Below are 19,294 nucleotides of genomic sequence, written 5' to 3' on the forward strand. Positions count from 1 at the left end.
CCACCCCTTTCTTTAGAATAAAGGCCGGAGCGGGGACCCTTCCAAATTAGATCATCTTTGAATCAAGAACTACTTTCTACGAAAGGACACTCAAGACTCTTCTCAAGATTTCTCCCTTGTGACTAAGGAGTAGTCACCCTGCATCAGCGGGCACCATCTAAGAACTCTGCGGGTTGCTGTAAGTCCTTCCTCAAGGAATCCGACGGCCCAGCTCGACGAGAACCGGCTTCCCTGGCACCTCCGACCTCTACCCGCGTCATCAGCTCAGCTGTGATCTGTGGGTGCGACGAGACCTCGAGGGACCGGCCATCATCAGAACCTGCACGCTCTTAACCAGCACGACCATCGAAGTAATTCTCTGGTGAGTGCTCTGGGGTCCGAGAAGCCCCGACCCTGAGCCGCTCCAGCACCGAAGTGCAGTCTCCCAGCATCTCCACGATCTGCGTGGGGCCCTTCTGCTCGCTGCTCAGCACGTTGTCTGGTCACTAGCCGCTGGCTTGTGCCCTTCTGCGACGACATCCGACAATCAACACTGCTGGTCTGGTTGCTCCAGACTGGCCCTTGCTTCCATCTTTGCGAGAAGCACCCCGGGCCCTCCTGGTCCACTCAAGACGCCCTCTTAGGCCCACCACATGGCCCTGAGATCTGCCAAGGCTTGTTGCCCCATCCTGGGCCCAGCGACGCCGACAGCATCATCCTTCGTGGGACAGCTCGCACCTCCACCGTGGTCGCCGACAACGCCTCCTGGTCCGTGAGACTGCAGAGCCTAGCGTCGCCCACTCACCTGGTCGAGGTGACGGCCAACCGGTGCCTTCCTGGTACCCTCTGACTACTGGCTAGTAGTACGAACTTGGTCCCCTCTGCTTTCAGGTATCATCACTCTCTGATCCAGGCTTGGATCTCTACGAACTATTCATCACTGGTCGCCGGCCAGCAACTCCTTTTCTTCCGGCTCCTGGCTCGTCAGCGAAGACCCCGACGCCTGTAAGACTTGTGCAGCCGCAGCCCTCGTGGCTAGGTAACTCGGCATTTCGGTGCCTGCATAGCCTCCTTACTCTAGGGTCCCGAGTCCCTCGCTTCCGACTTGCCTTATCGGGTCCGCCCGAGACCTTAAACTTTCCGTGTCCTCGGACACTTGTTTTAATTGTGCACTTGAAGTATTTTCCTAAAGAGATTTGGTTTGTGCTTAGTACCCTGTCCTCATAAAGAGTCCAGGGCTGTTGTGAATCCTAATAAATATCCTGTTTATTTTCATAACACTTGTGTGGTGTCCTTTCACTGGGTGTTCAAGGGGTACATGTGTGGTAAACAGCTGGCTTAACGCGCCCTCTCGAGTCTTTAGCCTTAGACTGCTCGTATCCACGCTACTAGGATAGCTGGTCTATAGGTTGACTTACAACCAAACCCCATAAGGGTCGTTGGAACGATACATAGCGGTCGCTAGAATAGCGAACGTTGCATATCGGGCCAACTTCTCACAGACAGGAATAGAGACGCCCACCAAAGGAGGTGGTTTCTGCGTCTCTATTTTGGGTTTACTCGTTGCTTCTTGTACCATCCCGGTAGAGCACCTGGACAGGTGTTCCCGAGGCTCTAAGTGTATGAAGGATACCTCATCGTGCTCCCCCCATCAGTCGTATTCGAACGGCATTTTCGGCCGTTTCTCTGCACAGTGTCCTCTGTTGGCCGGACACCGGGACCGGTGTCCATGCAGAGGACGGTTGGATCTCGGCTCTTATATTAGAAGCCAACGGCTGATGGGTAACGTATGAGAGACCTTGTGTTACGAGACTTAATTGCACTTTCTATTATTTTGTATTCCTTATTTCTATGTGTACTTGTGCTTATTAAACAAGAACATAGACAAACAATTGTTTCCGTGGTTTGTTTTGCCGTTAGTCCTCGATCCAGAGAAGTGGGGGATTACATAATATTCGACCTTACCTTTCAATCGTCTCCCGATCGAGGCAGGCAGAACATGGCCACACTGGATGATGTGGTGGCGGCCTTGGCAGCAGTTCAAGTAGAGCTTGCCGCGTCCAGGCAAGAGAATGCGGACTTAAAGGCCAGGTTTGACGCATCTCAGAGGAATCCTTTCGATGCAGGAAACGCCACTGGGACTACCGCCCCTGCTGTGGTAGTGGAGATGCCTGTGGCTGTTCCTCTAGCCAATCCGGAACGATACAGCGGAGACCCCGAAACTGTTCAAGTGTTCATGACACAGGTGGCTTTACATTTATCCTGCAAGCCCAAGGTGTTTCCCACAAGTCAGACCAGAGTGGCCTTTCTCATCTCGTACCTCGCTGGAAACGCGGCTCAATGGGCAGTACCCCTGGTGAGCAGGGATGACCCCATCCTATGTGATTGGGGTGCGTTTCGTGAGGAATTCATGAAAGTGTTCGATAGACGGGCGGATACCTACACCGCTGATCGTGAATTACTCGAGTTACGTCAGGGCAACCACGACGTAGTACATTATTTGAATGCCTTTCGTCGGCTAGTTGCGGAAACGAAATGGCCTGTGTCTAAACAAATAGCTGTGTTCCACCAAGGTCTGAGTGAAGATCTCAAGGATGTTGTAGCACAAATCGACCCCCAGCCCAAGACCTGTGAAGGGCTAATAGCATTGGTCCTACGATTGGATCATCGGTTAGGAGAACGCAGAGGAGATCACAAAAAGAGAGTGAAAACCTTGCCCTTTCCGGGGACGTCGGGGGCTTCAGAAAGCAGTGTCTCTAATAAGGCCGAGCCCATGGATATTGGGGCAGTTCGGGCCAGTCTCACCGCCACTGAAAAAGAAAGCCGACGTAAACAGGGCCTATGCCTGTATTGCGGCAAAAAGGGACATTATGTTCGTGAATGTCCGGCTAAACCAAAGATTAACCGCAACAGGGCTGGTCGGCCTGTTACCGCTGCTATCGATGTACCGTCGGAAAACTCCCTGACTCCCTGAGAGACGAAGGGACCTCTCGGAGTCGCACTGTCATCCCTTCTTTGTCGAGTTCTTCTGAATCCCTGCCACAGCACATCTACATCACAGTCCACATCCGTGTAGACGCCAGGTGGAAGGCGGTAGAAGCCATGGTGGACTCCGGGGCCACTGGTGTTTTTATGGACCAAGAAGAGGCTGAGCGACTGGGGATCAGCCTGGTACCCAAGGAGCGCCCTGAGAAGGTGTATGCGGTGGATGGAAGACGACTTATCACAGGCCCCATAGGGCATCACACCGGCGTAGTACCTTTGAGGTATGGAGAGGAGCATGAAGAGGGCATCGATTTTAGCGTCATTCGAGCCCCAAAGTATCGGATCATCTTGGGCCTTCCCTGGCTAGTAAAACACAACCCGAAAGTTGATTGGGCAACCCACCAGATCAGGATGACATCGCCGTATTGCAGCCAACACTGTGGAGTGCAAACGGTGCCCAAATCAGGATCGACAAGAGAATACATGGTGGCCACAGCGGCCGAGAAAGCAGTTGTGTTGCCCGAAGTCTACCATGCCTTTCAGGACGTCTTCGATGAGGCTAGGGCTGAAGTGCTGCCCCCGCACCGGGTCTACGATTGCCAGATTGATTTGGTCCCCGGTGCCAGCATCCCCAGCGGAAGATTGTACGCCCTGACGGAACCGGAGAATCTCCATTTGCGCTCATACCTGGATAAACTTCTGGGGTTAGGGTTCATCAGACCCTCAAAGTCTCCCGCCGCTTCACCCCTTTTCTTCATCCCGAAGGCCAATGGTGAGTTAAGGGCCTGCGTGGACTTCCGGGAGCTGAACGCTATCACCGTGAAGAATCGGTATCCTCTGCCGCTTATAAATGTCCTACTTGAGCAGGTGAAACAGGCTCAAGTGTATACGAAACTGGATCTCAAAGGGGCATATCATCTGGTGCGGATGCGCGATGGCGATGAATGGAAGATGGCGTTTAAGACCCGCTTTGGTCTCTTCGAATATCTGGTCATGCCGTTCGGGCTTTGCAACGCCCCTGCGGCCTTCCAGTACTTCTTAAATGAAGTGTTCAGAGACATCATGGATGAGTACGTAGTGGTGTACATTGATGATATCCTCATCTATTCCAACAATGAGGAGGACCATGTACACCACGTGGCTACCGTACTCCAGAGGCTCAGAGAACACCAGCTGTTTTGCAAACTAAGCAAATGCGACTTCCACGTAACATCTGTGGAATTCTTGGGAGTGATGCTAAGCCCAGCAGGACAGGAAATGGCGGAACGTAAGGTTAAGGCTGTGGAAGATTGGCCAACACCACAAGGGGTGAAAGACGTACAGTGCTTCATTGGGTTCGCCAATTTCTATCGTCGTTTCATCGATGGGTTTTCAGGATTGGTGGCCCCTATTACACAGTTGTTGCGGAAGGCGCAGCCCTTCATATGGACCGCAGAAGCGCAGAATGCCTTTGAGAAACTGAAGAAAGCCTTTATTTCTGCGCCTATCTTGGCTCATCCGAATCCTGAATTACCGTATGTGGTGGAAGCAGACGCTTCCGAGGTGGCCATAGGAGCCATATTGTCTCAAAGACACCAACACTCTGGAGTGTTGCACCCTGTGGCGTTTATGTCCCGAAAGCTGAACCCTGCGGAAAGAAATTACCATATTGCAGAGAAGGAACTCCTTGCCATAAGGGACGCTTTTGCGGAGTGGAGACACTGGTTGATGGGGGCCAGACATGAGGTGACGGTGTACACGGACCACCGCAACCTACAGTTTATGACGGCAGCAAAACACCAATCACCGCGGCAAATGCGGTGGATGCTTTTCTTTTCCGGATTTCGTTTCCACATCACCTACAGGCCAGGCTCGGAAAACAGGAAAGCGGACGCCTTGTCACGTCAATCAGCTGCGATTGATGCACCCCCTGCTCCGGTGCACTCTATCATCCCGTCGGGTGCTGTGATTGGAGCGGTACAACCAGACCAGTTCCTAAAGGGGTCCAGAAAGGGATCTGTACCTTCGCATGGAAACAATGGCTATCATGCCACAAGGAATGGAAGATGGTAGATGGCATGCCAATGCATGGCAACCGGTTACTGATACCCACTCACCGTTTGAGAAAGCAGGCGTTTGCTTGGTGCCACACGTCACCATGCGCGGGCCATTTGGGGTTCGAGAAAACCGTGTCCAGTCTGGATAGACACTTCTGGTGGCCATCGATGCGGTCAGATGTTCGTCGATGGGTAATGGAGTGCACCGTGTGTGCCACAGCGAAACAAGACCACCGCAAACCACATGGCCTGCTGCAGCCTCTTCCATCGCCCAACAAACTGTGGAAAAGCATTTCAGTGGATTTTATAGTGGGGTTGCCAAAGGATCAGGACTGTACGGCGGTGATGGTGGTAGTGGACTACCTCACTAAGATGGGGCACTTCATTGCCTGCAAGCAAGTACCCTCGGCAGGTCAACTAGCAGTGCTCCTCCTGAAGAATGTAGTACGGCTACATGGATTACCCACCACTATCATATCAGACAGAGGCTCGCAGTTCACGGCACAATTCTGGAAGAAGTGGTGCTCGGCGTTGCACGTCAAATCAGCTTTGTCTACCAGCTACCACCCGCAAACGGACGGCCAGACGGAAGGCCTTAACCAGACCCTCAAACAATATCTACGTTGTTTTGTGGATCAAGGAAAGGAGGAATGGGTAGATCACCTATGGCTGGCCGAAATCGCCTACAACAACGCTACCCACAGCTCCACCAAGTCGTCCCCTTTCTACTCCACCTATGGTCACCATCCCAGGTTTCTGCCTTTTGTTCACCCGACAAGAAACCTACAGGTGCCAGAAGCTGCCAGGAGAGTGGCACGCATCAAGGATGCTCTTCTGCGATCTCGTGCATGTCTGGAGGCAGCTAAGAGGTCATACAAGGCTGCGGCGGACAAGAAGCGGAGACCGGGACCTCTGTATACGGTGGGTGATTATGTGTGGGTGTCCACTAGGAATCTACATTTCAGGAAGCGAAGCATGTTCCACCCTAAATACATCGGACCGTATCGCATTACCAAGTGCCTCAGCCCTGTGAATGTACGCCTGTGTTTACCTAGCCACTTGAGGATCCATCCGGTGTTCCACGTATCCCTCCTGAAACCGGCCGCGAAGGGCGATCGAATGTCCTCGACCCCTGTGTCAGTTGACGCCGATGTGGAGTATGAAGTCGAAGGGATTCGGGACTCCAAATGGCGGGGAGGCAAGCTGTGGTATCTGGTGGCCTGGAAGGGATACGGCCCAGAAGAACAATCATGGGAACCCGAGGTTGGCATCAACGCACCACGGCTGGTCGCGTCATTCCACAAGAAACACCCGAACAGCGCGGGGCCTGTTCGGAGAGGTGGATAAGGGGGATGTACTGTCATGATCTACGTGGCGCGGGAGAGCGCTGAACTCTACCTCAGTACAGAAGAAGGATTACAGCCGGGAAGCTCAGGAACTACAAGATCCGGCATGCCAAGCGGGTGCGTCACACCCGGACATGAGTATATAAGCGCTTGGGTCGTAGGGACATTGTCGAATATTTTGATTCCAGATCGGCTGTCCGTTGTGTCCCGTTTGTTCCGTGTTCACGGGAACAAGGAGCTGTGTCCAGATCGACGTTGGAGTAGGTATCGCAGTTTGGAACTCCGATATAGTCTCCAAGAAACGAGCGGCTGCTCGTTGTTCCTTGCAGTAGTGAGTCTCGGTCGAGCGTTGGTTTTTACGCTCCTGAGACGGACAGGAATAGAGACGCCCACCAAAGGAGGTGGTTGCTGCGTCTCTATTTTGGGTTTACTCGTTGCTTCTTGTACCATCCCGGTAGAGCACCTGGACAGGTGTTCCCGAGGCTCTAAGTGTACGAAGGATACCTCATCGTGCTCCCCCCATCAGTCGTATTCGAACTGCATTTTCGGCCGTTTCTCTGCACAGTGTCCTCTGTTGACCAGACACCGCGACCGGTGTCCATGCAGAGGACGGTTGGATCTCGGCTCTTATATTAGAAGCCAACGGCTGATGGGTAACGTATGAGAGACCTTGTGTTACGAGACTTAATTGCACTTTCTATTATTTTGTATTCCTTATTTCTATGTGTACTCTTGCTTATTAAACAAGAACATAGACAAACAATTGTTTCTGTGGTTTGTTTTGCCGTTAGTCCTCGATCCCGAGAAGTGGGGGATTACACGTGTGAGGCATGGGGTTGGATAAACGCGAGGCCTGAGGCCAACCACACACCATGCATACCTTTGTCATAAGGTTTACTTTAAATATAGTAATAAAATATTACTTTACATAAAAAAATAGAAATTCACTGAACAAAGGTTAAAGGGGTGTTATAGTTAGGAATTGTAATTAAATCTCAGGTTAAGTTAAAAAGAAATTCGAAATTCACTGAAAAAACCAAAGGTTACAGTAACGTTATAGTTAGGTGAAAGGTTCAGTGACAATGTGGCATTTGATTAAATAAAAAAACACTGAAATTCACTTGTTGTAGGTGTCTTTTGTAACTTTAACTTGTGCCCTAAAGTAACTACACCCTCACCATCCACTGCTAATTACCCCACATGTTACATCACTCATGACATGATCTATGAGGTTATTGATAACATAACTGTAACATCTGCGATGACCTATAGTTACTTTAGGGCTCAAGTCATAGTTACTAGAAATAACTGTAACTTGTGCATTTCATTTTTTTTGTTTAAAACATTACAGTGTCACTGATGGTTTAACCTAACTATAAGGTTACAAAAGCACAAAATTGACCAAGCACCAGAGAAACACAAATAATATATTATGTGACTGCAATGTAGCATAATATTTCTAAAACCAAAGCAAGATAGAACAGATAGCTTTCCAATGAAAAAGGCAAAACAATGGTGTTTTGATTGTAGAAACACTGTCTTTTTGCTTTTTTCATTGGGAAGCTATCTGTTCTATATTGCTTTGGTTTTAGAAATATTATTGTTAGAATCGGAGGTCTCTGGTTGGCACAGGTATGCACTTGTGACAAGCAAGGACCTTCTCCTCTAGTCAGGGCAAGGGAACTACTCCATAAGAATAAACCCTGCTCACCCTCTAGGTGCGTGGCGCGAGCAGACCAGGCTAATCCTCAGGGCAATAGTTAGTTAAGCATTTATGATCACATACAGTAAACCCAATGACCCACCACAGATGGACACCAGTCGTAAGGTTGTATCAAAAATACATAGACTTTATATAAAAATACTTAGTTGCAGGATTATCACAAGACCATATAACGTTTAGCGAATGAGGCCACCAGATTTAACTAGGCAAAAGTTCTTAAGTGTTCTTAGTCAGCAAGGTACGCTGGGGGTCGATGCGCGCTTCGCGCTGGAGAAGTGACCCGTTGAAGATTGACGGACGACAGGGATAACAAACGTTGCGGACCCTAGATCCGATGCGAACTCGGGATCGAGTTCAAGTGTACATTGTTGCGGGTGTCTGAGGCGTTTCAGGCGCGGCCACTGGTGAGGGCGGACCCGGGACGGGGACGACGGTTCTCCAAAGAGTCTATCCGGCTCGAAGCCCCCTCGAGGTGCGAGGCGGGTGAGCGGAACGGTGGAGGGTTGCGGCGATCCGGGGTCTAGAGCAGCTCACGGGGTGAGGCGCCGTTCAGTCCTGCGGGGCGGACTACTTCTTAGTACGCAGGGTCGTACCTGTGGATCTGTGGAGGGCTTGGCGTTCTCGGGCAGACAGGTGCAGCTACGGGCCTCTGGTACCAACGTACGGAAGACCTTCTTGAGGTGCGGCACGAGTCTTGATATGCAGAACGGCAAAGCAAGACAGTTGGGTCCGTAGCGACGTCCTGACCGTCCGAGGCTATCAGATGCGCTCCGTGCAGATTCCGGCGGGAGAAGATGAGAGGCGCACAACGCGCTCCATAGCAGGCGAGGTGACAGGAGAGCGGACGGAAGTGGAGAGCGACTCAAGCTTGAGCGGGGCTCTCGGCGGCGGGGCGACAAGGCTCAGGGCTGTCACGACCTTAGAAGGGGCGAAGGCACCTAAGTCACAACTCCGGCAAGGGAAAAGAACTTAAGGCCCAGCAGCAGACGGGCACAGGCAGAATTGCACCCAATGGTCCTGGGGCTCAGTTCAGGGGGTAAGCTCGAGATCAAGCCCTTGGAGATCGTTTCAGGCACAAGTCTTCAAAGTCCTCTCTGGTCTTTTCTTCTCCGTTCTCAGCAAGGCTCCACTGCAGGCCAGTCCCTCAGGTCTGGGATAGGTTTTCTTCCTTCAGCTTCTCTTGGTCCTTCTAGTCAGGCAGAGGTTTGTCGTGGTCAAAACAGGATCTGATCTGATAGGAGCAGGGCTCCTATATTTATACTCAGTTTCTTTTGACTTTGCAGGCCATGGGGCCTGAGCCTGGTTCAACCCGATTTTGGAGCACTCTGTTTACAGGAAGTTGCCGTCTTCTTTCAGGGTGCAGGGCAGGGACATCAGACGCTCCGCAGAAGGTGGAGCCAGCATTGTGGTGGTGGAGCACAACACTATTCAGAGTCAAGGACTACTCCGCCCACCCATCCTGGTGTAACTACTCTATTCACCACCTGGAAGCCCAGACTGTCCCCTGGAATTCCCCCAGCCGTGTCACTCACACATCCCAGACAGCAGATACACATCCTGGCAGAGGCGGGCTGAAATAGTCAGGCGAGCAAATGCTAACTTTCTAAAAGTAGCATTTGCAATCACAGGATATTAAAATAAACCTTACTAAAGGAAGTATTTTATCATTCTGAGTTCAGGCATACTAAACTTGACGTGCCACCGTGTTCCCTGAGCCTGCCGGGATTATAGCGTGTAATAATTCCGGCAGCCCATTCTGGCCTATGAGAACAGGCGGCCCTTCAATAGTGAAGAACGAAAAGGGCGGTAATTCACTATTAGGACATGCCACACACTTCAGGGCTTGTCCTACCTTATGCTCACAATGCACTCTGCCCGTCGCCTACCATAGGGGTGACTGATATGAAGTTAAGGGAAGGTTTAGGGACTGGCAAGTGTGGGCACTTGCGCAGTCAGCATGACAGTACCAGACTGCATGCAGGTTCTGCAATGGCAGACCCAAGACACATCTTACGAGTCCGCTTCTGTGAGTGGCGCAACCAGCGCTGCAGGCCCACCAGCAACATTTGTATTTTCAAGCCCTGGCACTCCTGGTGCACATTACTGGGGACTGACAGTAAACCAAATAAGTCAATCATGGAGGTCAATTACATATACACTTTTCAGTTGTCAGTAGGGAGAGCATATGCACTTTAGCACTGGTCAGCAGTGGTAAAGTGCCCAGAGTCATTAAACCAACAATAACAGGTCAGAGTGAATAATGGAGGAAGGCAAAAAGTTCAGGGGTGACCCTGCCGAGAGGGCCAGGTCCAACAATTATGTTACATTGCAGTCACATAATATATTATTTGTGTTTCTAAGGTGCTGGGTCAACTTTGTGCTTTTTTTAGTGGAGGTTCTTGAACCGCATAAATTGGGGTGCATGTGGGTCACACCCCAGACCAATGCAGCAAGGTGATTGAAAGGTTTAAGAGGCTGTCACACTCAACAAGGGTCTGGTGCTGGACCCTCTTTTTTGTCTGCATAACTATAAGGTTACTATAACCTTTGATAGACATATATATATATATATATATATACATATATATATATATATATATATATATATATAGAGAGAGAGAGAGATAGAGAGATAGATTAGATGTAGATATATGTGTGTGAGAACCAATTACTCGAATCTCCCAAAGAACTGGGCAGGGCACAGAGTCACCTATATTTCTTAGCCTTTTTATTGTAGTAAATCTGCCATTACGCGTTTTGGCCAATCCTGCCCTTGCTCACATACACGCAGCGTCAAAGGCATTCCATATATAAAGCAATCGCTTGCTATTTGGTCATGGAAGGCAGACTACGCAACTCCTATTGTCATGTCACATTTGAGTTTCTACTTCAAACATGTTGTCGGGAACCTAATTCACATTCAATATTCAGGAACACAAATTTAACGGTTATTTCATGTCACTGATGTTTAGGGTAAACGTGATGCCTGTGTGATGACTGGGGAATTTAAGGGACACTTTTTTTTCTTATGACAAACAAAATGTTGTTGTGGTAATTTTCTGATTCTTTTAGGTGTTGGTGCTGTAATAACAAGCATACACAAAACCAATCGATCTTGCCTAGAAAAGCTAATGGCTTTGTCAAAGCGTTTAACCATGTTGTACTGCAGCGTAGCTGCTCTGCAACCTGGCTGAACGGTAAAACAAGTATTTACAATGCAATAGGTCTCGCAGTAGAAAAGTTTGAGCCATTAGTATTGTAAATAGCAATGTTTTTTTTTGTTTTTTACGTAGATAAATTAATAGCTTTGGCATTTACAATGTTAATAGTTGTAACTTTTGCAAATGTGACATTTATAGCTTTTGTAATGCAATATGTGTTGCATTTCTGTTATAAGAGGTCTATTTCGCGCTATATGAAACTCTGCAAAATAAACTTCACAGTTTTTAGCATCTTGATTATGCCATTTCATGTCTAACTTGAAAGTGCAAAAGGCACGGGGTAATGTGAATTGTAATGTTACTTCTTTTTTTCTCTATTTTGCAGTGAGAGTGACTCCTTAACTCTCATTCTGTGCTTGCCGGCTGCAGAGCACTTCACTCTGTAGTTTGCACAATTAAGTTCTATTACTTTTAGAAGTTACGAGCTGCCCTGCACTTAACGTGCAATGAACCTCGCCCCCAGATTAAGGAAATTCACACAATCAGAATTATTCTGTTAATTGTTAATAGCGGTACTGCACTGTAGGCCGCAGCAGTGTTAAGGCAGTTGCTTGTAATGAGCATACTAGAAAACACTAGTTTGGGCTGTTTTTTGGTAGGTTGCAGGCGGGTTGTGCGACAATGTGCGCATTTATTTATTTTTTTGCATTGATACCACGCCGTAGCAAAACCGCTACAGCAGGCAGCTCACCACGAGAGTAGCATCGCATGAAATCTGCGTGCTTACTTGACTTGACTCGACTTGACGACGACTCAGCGTGGCGTTGAGGTCGGCATTGATCAGCACATCATTGACCAGATTTTAGTTGTATGCAAGACTAGTATCTGAGTGGTAGTAATTAATATTATAAAGCACCAGCTACGCTGCTAGCCTGTGTCTAAGAAAGTATCATGGCTGCGTTTTTTGTTCTGAGGCAGATTATGGTATATAAGACTTGTTTTACAGTACGGCTGCGTTTGTAGTCATGGCGCATTTGTACAGCACTAAGTAAATATTGACAAAGGCTATTTGAACGCTAATGTATTATAATTACCGAACAGCTTATTACTGCAAGAAAATACGTTATTTATTAGTATTTGCTATCGCACTTTGAGGTGGCAAACTTTCATCATAGACAACAGCGCTCAACTTTAAGCTCGGAAAACCCAGTTCGAGTCTGAAGAATGTTGCTAAAAAAGTCTTTTGTAATTTTGGGCAAATTTCTTCATTTTCTTGCGCTTAACAAAATCAATGTGTGTCTTTGTGTAACGTAAGTAGTGCTATGTAAAGCGCTCTGAAACCCAGTTCAGTTTGATTCTCGTTCGCGCAATATAAAACTCTGCAAAATAAACGTCGTTTCTTGCGTTAACTGCAAGCTTTAATTAGGACTTAACATGAAGTTTTTGGAAAGTTCTTTTACCATATGCAAGAAAATACGTTATTTATTAGCATTGGCTATCGCACTTTTACGTAGTAAGCTTTCATCATAGACTAAAGCGCTTTACTTTAAGCTTAGGGAACACAGTTCAAGTCTCAGTAATGTCGCCAAAAAGCCTCATGTGATTCTGGCCAATTCGCTTATTCTACCTGTGTCTAACAAAATAAATGTGTGCCTTTATGTAATGTAACTCATTGAACAAATTTTAGTTGTATGCAAGATTAGTATCTGAGTGGTATTAATTAATATTATGAAGCACCAGCTACGCTGCTAGCCTGTGTCTAAGAAAGTATCATAGCTGCGTTTTTTGTTCTGAGGCAGATTAAAGTATATAAGACTTGTTTTGCAGTACGGCTGCGTTTGTAGTCATGGCGCATTTGTGCGGCACTAAGTAAATATTGACAAAGGCTATTTGAACGCTAATGTATTATAATTACCGACCAACTTTCTACTGCAAGAAAATACGTTATTTATTAGCATTTGCTATCGCACTTTGAGGTGGCAAACTTTCATCATAGACAACAGCGCTCAACTTTAAGCTCGGAAAACCCAGTTCGAGTCTGAAGAATGTTGCTAAAAAAGTCTCTTGTAATTCTGGGCAAATTTCTTCATTTTCTTGCGCTTAACAAAATCAATGTGTGTCTTTGTGTAACGTAAGTAGTGCTATGTAAAGCGCTCTGAAACCCAGTACAGTTCGAGTCTCGTTCGCGCAATATAAAACTCTGCAAAATAAACGTTGTTTCTCGCCTTAACCGCAAGCTTTAATTAGGACTTAACATGAATCTTTTAGAAAGTTCTTTTACCATATGCAAGAAAATACATTATTTATTAGCATTGGCTATCGCACTTTTACGTAGTAAGCTTTCATCATAGACTAAAGCGCTTTACTTTAAGCTTAGGGAACACAGTTCGAGTCTCAGTAATGTCGCCAAAAAGCCTCTGTGCCTAACAAAATGAATGTCTGCCCTTGTATAACGTAACTGGTGCTATGTAAAGCACTGTGATACCACGTTGAGTGCAGGTCTATTTTGCGCTATATGAACTGTGATTCTGGGCGAATCACTTAAATCTCTCCGTGCCTAACAAAATGAATGTGTGCCCTTGTGCGATGCAAATTACATATGCTGCGCTAAAATTTGCAAAATAAATATGCTGAAGATACTGCATGTGACATGTAATGCGTAAAAAGCGCTCAACTGCAGCCTTGAAAAGCCAGTTTCAGTCTAAGTAATGTCGCCAAAAAGCCTCTTGTGATTCTGGGCAAGTTACTTAATCTCTTCGTGCCTAACAAAATGAATGTGTAGTTAACAGCACCTTCCCAGTATAGAAAAATACATTATGTGAAAGCATTGGCTATCGTACTTTCAAACAGCAAGCTTTTATAAAAACTTTCACATGGAGCAGTTTTAAACTTTAGTTCTCGCGCCAACGGCACACTTTTATAAAGACTTCACATGAAGCATCTTTAAGTTCTCTTTTTACATTTTGATTAAATCGTGACACTTTATTTGCTTAAGGCGAATAAGCTGAACATTTGCTAACTGTTCCTAAACTGAAAGCAGACATGGTGGTGCCTGCTAAGCATCTTGTAAAGTGTCCCTGTGATTTGTAACAGTTTTTATCTAATGAAAGACGAAACCTTGTTAAGGGCTGTAGGGTGCGGGAAAGGATGTCTTGAAGTGCCTAAATGCAAGCAAATGGCTCCAGGCTGGTGGAAGGGTGTGCAGGACTAAACTGCGTAGGTGTAAGCAAAGCGAACAAATACAAAGGCGAAATGGGATAGGGAATACGTACAAATCTGCTGAATTGTTAGAGGTGTGATAGAGGAAAATGCAATGGCTGAAAGTTCTAAATACAAAGGTGAAATAAGATAGGAAACACGTACAAATGTGCTGAATTGTTGGAGGCTTGAAAGCGCCCGACTTCATGCCTGAAAAAATCAGTTCGAGTCTCAGTAATGCTAACAAAAAGACTTCTGTGATTCTGGGCAAATCAATTAATCTCCCCGTGCGTCACAAAATGAATGTGTGCCCTTGTACGATGCAAATTAAATATACAGAAGATACTGCATGTGACATGTAATGCGTAAACATTTAATTGAGAAAAGCAGCACGTACAAATGTGCTGAAATGTTAGAGGCTTGAAAGCGGCCGGCTGCAAGCTGTTTTGTTTGCGATGCAAATTAAATATGCTGAAGATACTGCATGTGACAGAACAACAGCGGACAGCACTCCACGCGCTCTGAAAAGAAAAAAAAATGAAACTGAAAGAACATCCACACAACAGCTCTACAAAGCTTGCAACAAAAGCGCGTGCACACAGCCAAATCCCTCAGAGAAGCTCGGAGAAGCTCGTGCCACCCTCCTGTCCCCCATTCCCAATTGATGGCTGACAATAGGTATCGAGCATGGACATGCATCCTTCGGATGCATCTCCAGCTCGACCTAAAAAAAGCACTATGACACTGAGTGCTGCCTCATCGTAGGTGCTTCCCCATGAGGCTTCCTGAAGCCCTGAGGCAAATGAAAAAGGTCTGTGGAGTTGGGATCGAGGAGAGTGAGAGACCACGACAACATGCAATCTACCTCATTAATATGCATGAGGTAGGTCTATTTGCAACCCACCAGTAATCGCTAATGAAGCTCAAAATAATTTCATACATTAGAAAAACAGATTTCCTAATTGTGATTCAGAGAGACTAGAAATTAGGAAAACGGTATTGTTAATGTTTGCCCATCAGGCCTTTTGTCATATATATCCCACCATTTGGACCATATTCTGTTGACTCGATCGACGTCCGTGGACCCGGGAGTTCTTATAAATCTTTTTACAGGACAAATATTAAGGTACAGGTTATGTCATAAGATTTATAAAAATACCTAGGGGTATACCCAAGGAATTTCCTTTATTATTAAGTACCCTTGGTATTGATTAAAAACAAACAGAATGGTCTATGAATGAGATGCAAGGATTCCCCTGACCATATAGAATCCTTTGATTAGCAACATGTTTCGAGCTTAGGTATGCCAGAATCGTCGAGGGTCTTCATCAGGGTATTCTGACTCCGTAGCTATGCTATGCATTCATACCACATGAGAAAGGAGAATTTTTCCTATCAGTAAACGGTCTGATTGGATGTCACTCGAGTCATACTAATCTACATGCTTCATGGTTCAGTGTGGGGGAAGGCATTCTCTGTAGTCACACGTGTGTCAAGAGAAGTACGCTGCCTGAGCATCTAGTCAGGCCCCCCTTCCATGCGGTTTCATGATATTATATAAAACACACAAGGAGTCTTACTAAATGGGGTGATAATACTTCTGATTTCTGTTATAGATCTGGGGCAGAACAGCTAAGACAATGGAAAGAAGCCGAATCCAATCTTGATGTGGGAAACAGGCTGCAGGTGAGTGATGGACTATCTACTCTATCCTGAGTGCCACAGCTATGTCTCCACTCTGTCTGGGATCTCATATGCTTGTCAGCTACATCAATGTTCTTCGAAGAGGTTATGTCCATTCAAGACATGGCCGCAAATGCCATCCACTTTGAAACTGAATGAATAAATGTATGAATTAGGCAAGGTCACATAGTACTTTAGAGGTTTGGGGCCGTGTAAATAAATTCAGTAGGTGGTTCAGGTGGTGACCACCTGAACTAGCTTCGGAACGGTCGCTCCACCACGCTCCTCCTCATTATCTGCTGAAACGCTCCCTGGTATAGTTTTCTGCGCGTTTTACACAGCACTGTTGTAACCTGTATTATAGCGCTTTACACGCATAGCGCCACTGTAACTTTTTGCATAATTTAGCGCGACCTCGCTCAGGCTGTTGGGATAATATTAGCTTGTGTGTGTGCATTTGTTTTTACTGCTCACTCGATCATTCTTGTTTGGGTCTGTGCATTTGATAGGATTGCATTTCTCACTCGACGCATTTGGGTTTCTGCTGCCCCTGTCTGCCTTTCCCCTTTGACCCTCTATTTTGTTGTTGTTGTCCCCTGGCCTGCCCCTCATACACACTACCGCCTCCCTGCTGCCCCTCCCACCCACGTTTACCGAGCCTTCCTCTCCCCCGGCCAAACTGTGACCACCTGAACTAGCTTCGGAACGGTCGCTCCACCACGCTCCTCCTCATTATCTGCTGAAACGCTCCCTGGTATAGTTTTCTGCGCGTTTTACACAGCACTGTTGTAACCTGTATTATAGCGCTTTACACGCATAGCGCCACTGTAACTTTTTGCATAATTTAGCGCGACCTCGCTCAGGCTGTTGGGATAATATTAGCTTGTGTGTGTGCATTTGTTTTTACTGCTCACTCGATCATTCTTGTTTGGGTCTGTGCATTTGATAGGATTGCATTTCTCACTCGACGCATTTGGGTTTCTGCTGCCCCTGTCTGCCTTTCCCCTTTGACCCTCCATTTTGTTGTTGTTGTCCCCTGGCCCGCCCCTCATACACACTACCGCCTCCCTGCTGCCCCTCCCACGCTCCGCCCCCTCCACTGTCCATATATGTCAGATGGTCCCAAGCGCAGCGTCCACGCGCAGCGGTCGCGCCGAAGGTGCGCCAAAGGTAAGCCCGTCTACGCCCATCCGCGCCTGGACCGCGCCCAGCGCCAGACCCCCTGGCCCTCGCAATGCCCAGCCCTCCCACATTACTTACGCCGCCTCCACCCTCCTAGCCCTTAACCCCGGCCGCTCCCCCAACTGCGTCCAAGCCGCTCTTGGACTCACCCATGGACCCTTCTCTTGCAACTCCTGCAAGTTCGACGGCACCAAAACCAGCTCCTCATCCACCTACACCAATCAGAGACCTGACACCAACCACCTAAAATGCATCCTGCTCAACACCCGCTCGGTCCACAGACACGCCATCGACCTCTGGAATCTACTCGACACCACCTCACCGGACGTCGCCTTCCTAACAGAAACATGGATGAATGCCTCTTCAGCCCCAGACATCGCCATTGCCATCCCGGAAGGATACAAGATCATCCGTAGGGACCGCATCGAGCAAACAGGAGGAGGCATCGCTATCGTCCATAAGAACTCCATCCGCATCTCAACCAGCTCAGACGTCAACCTTGCCAGCGCCGAACACCTCCACTTCCAGATCCACACCGACCCCAAGACCACACTCAGAGGCACCCTCCTCTACCGGCCTCCAGGACCCCGTGCACAATTCAGTGACGACATCACTGACTTTATCACCCCACACGCCCTCCCCTCCGAGGACTACATTCTATTGGGAGACCTCAATTTTCACCTGGAAAAGAGCAACGACAGCAACGCCACCACCCTTCTGGACAATCTTGCCAACCTCTGACTCAAACAACTGGTCACTACCCCCACCCACATTGCAGGTCACACACTCGACCCTATCTTCACTTCCAGCAAACATGTCTCCTTCAGTCACACCACAGCTCTTCACCGGACGGACCGCAGCTGCGTTCACTTCACCTACAATAAGACCACAATCCACAACCATCCTCAACCCACCATGCGAAGAAACTGGAACAAAATCACCATCGACCAGATCTCCTCATCGCTTCTTCTAAACCCCCCCGCCCACTCCTCAAACCCCGACCAAGCAGCCATTAACCTCACCCAATGGATATCCAACAGCGCCGACATCCTAGCACCGTTGAAAAAACGTCAAAACAAACCAGGCAGCAAAAACGAGTCCTGGTTCAACGACGATCTTAAGAAATCAAAGAAACACTGTCGCTCCCTCGAGAAGGCCTGGAAAAAAGATCCAAACACCAGCACCAGGGACGCCTTCAAAAACGCCACCCGCATACATCACCAACTAATCCGGTCTGCCAAGAAAGCCGCATTCAAAGACCGTCTATATAACAATGCCCACAACAGCAAGGAATTATTCAACATCGTCAAAGAATTTACCAACCCATCAGCCAACTCCAACGACATCACCCCCTCCCAAGCCCTCTGCGACTCCCTAGCTTCCTTCTTCCACAACAAAATCGCAGACATCCACAACAGCTTCGACAACCGACCCGAAGACCAACCCACCCAACCTTCTACAGAACCTTCACCCCCCTTGAACATCCTTAATGACTGGAACCCAATCTCCACTGAGGACACGATCCGCCTGATGAACTCCATCCACTCAGGATCCCCCACAGACCCATGCCCTCACCACATCTTCAACAAAGCAGACTCCATCATAGCACCACACCTCCGAGATGTCATCAACCGCTCCCTCAACTCCGCCACCTTCCCGGAAAGCTGGAAACACGCCGAACTCAGCGCCCTTCTGAAAAAACCTACAGCTGATCCCACCGAACTCAAAAACTACCGCCCCATCTCGCTCCTTCCATTCCCAACCAAAGTCATCGAGAAAGCTGTCAACAACCAGCTCGCCTCCTTCCTCGAAACCAACAAATCCCTCGACCCCTCACAGTCCGGCTTCCGAGCCAAACACAGCACTGAGACCGCACTTATCGCAGCAACAGACGACATTCGAACTCTACTGGACAATGGAGACACAGTCGCCCTCATCCTCCTCGACCTCTCCGCTGCCTTCGACACAGTCTGTCATAGCACCCTTCTACAGCGCCTCAGA

At 47.9% G+C, this 19,294-nt stretch overlaps 2 protein-coding genes across 4 annotated transcripts in view; both read left to right on the plus strand.

The window, feature by feature from the left end:
• LOC147709890 (uncharacterized) overlaps positions 1–19,294 on the plus strand; it is a 259,661-nt gene that overhangs the window by 187,720 nt on the left and 52,647 nt on the right. Inside the window, exon 3 of the mRNA XM_086928330.1 lies at positions 16,045–16,114. Within this exon, the coding sequence (XP_086784456.1) occupies positions 16,045–16,114 (70 nt within the window). The remainder of the gene's footprint in view (positions 1–16,044; positions 16,115–19,294) is intronic.
• The window catches only part of LOC147709891 (uncharacterized), a 493,797-nt gene that overhangs the window by 159,411 nt on the left and 315,092 nt on the right, over positions 1–19,294 (plus strand). For 2 of the 3 annotated variants that reach the window (XM_086928333.1, XM_086928331.1), the window contains exon 1: positions 16,043–16,114. The exons of the other annotated variant lie outside the window; for it this stretch is intronic. The gene's annotated coding sequence lies outside the window, so the exon portion shown is untranslated. Of the gene's footprint in view, positions 1–16,042; positions 16,115–19,294 lie in introns of those variants that run through there. 3 annotated transcript variants of the gene reach the window in all.

The sequence above is a fragment of the Lissotriton vulgaris genome, chromosome 6 (genome assembly GCF_964263255.1).
Source record: "Lissotriton vulgaris chromosome 6, aLisVul1.2, whole genome shotgun sequence".
Lineage (NCBI taxonomy): Eukaryota > Metazoa > Chordata > Amphibia > Caudata > Salamandridae > Lissotriton > Lissotriton vulgaris.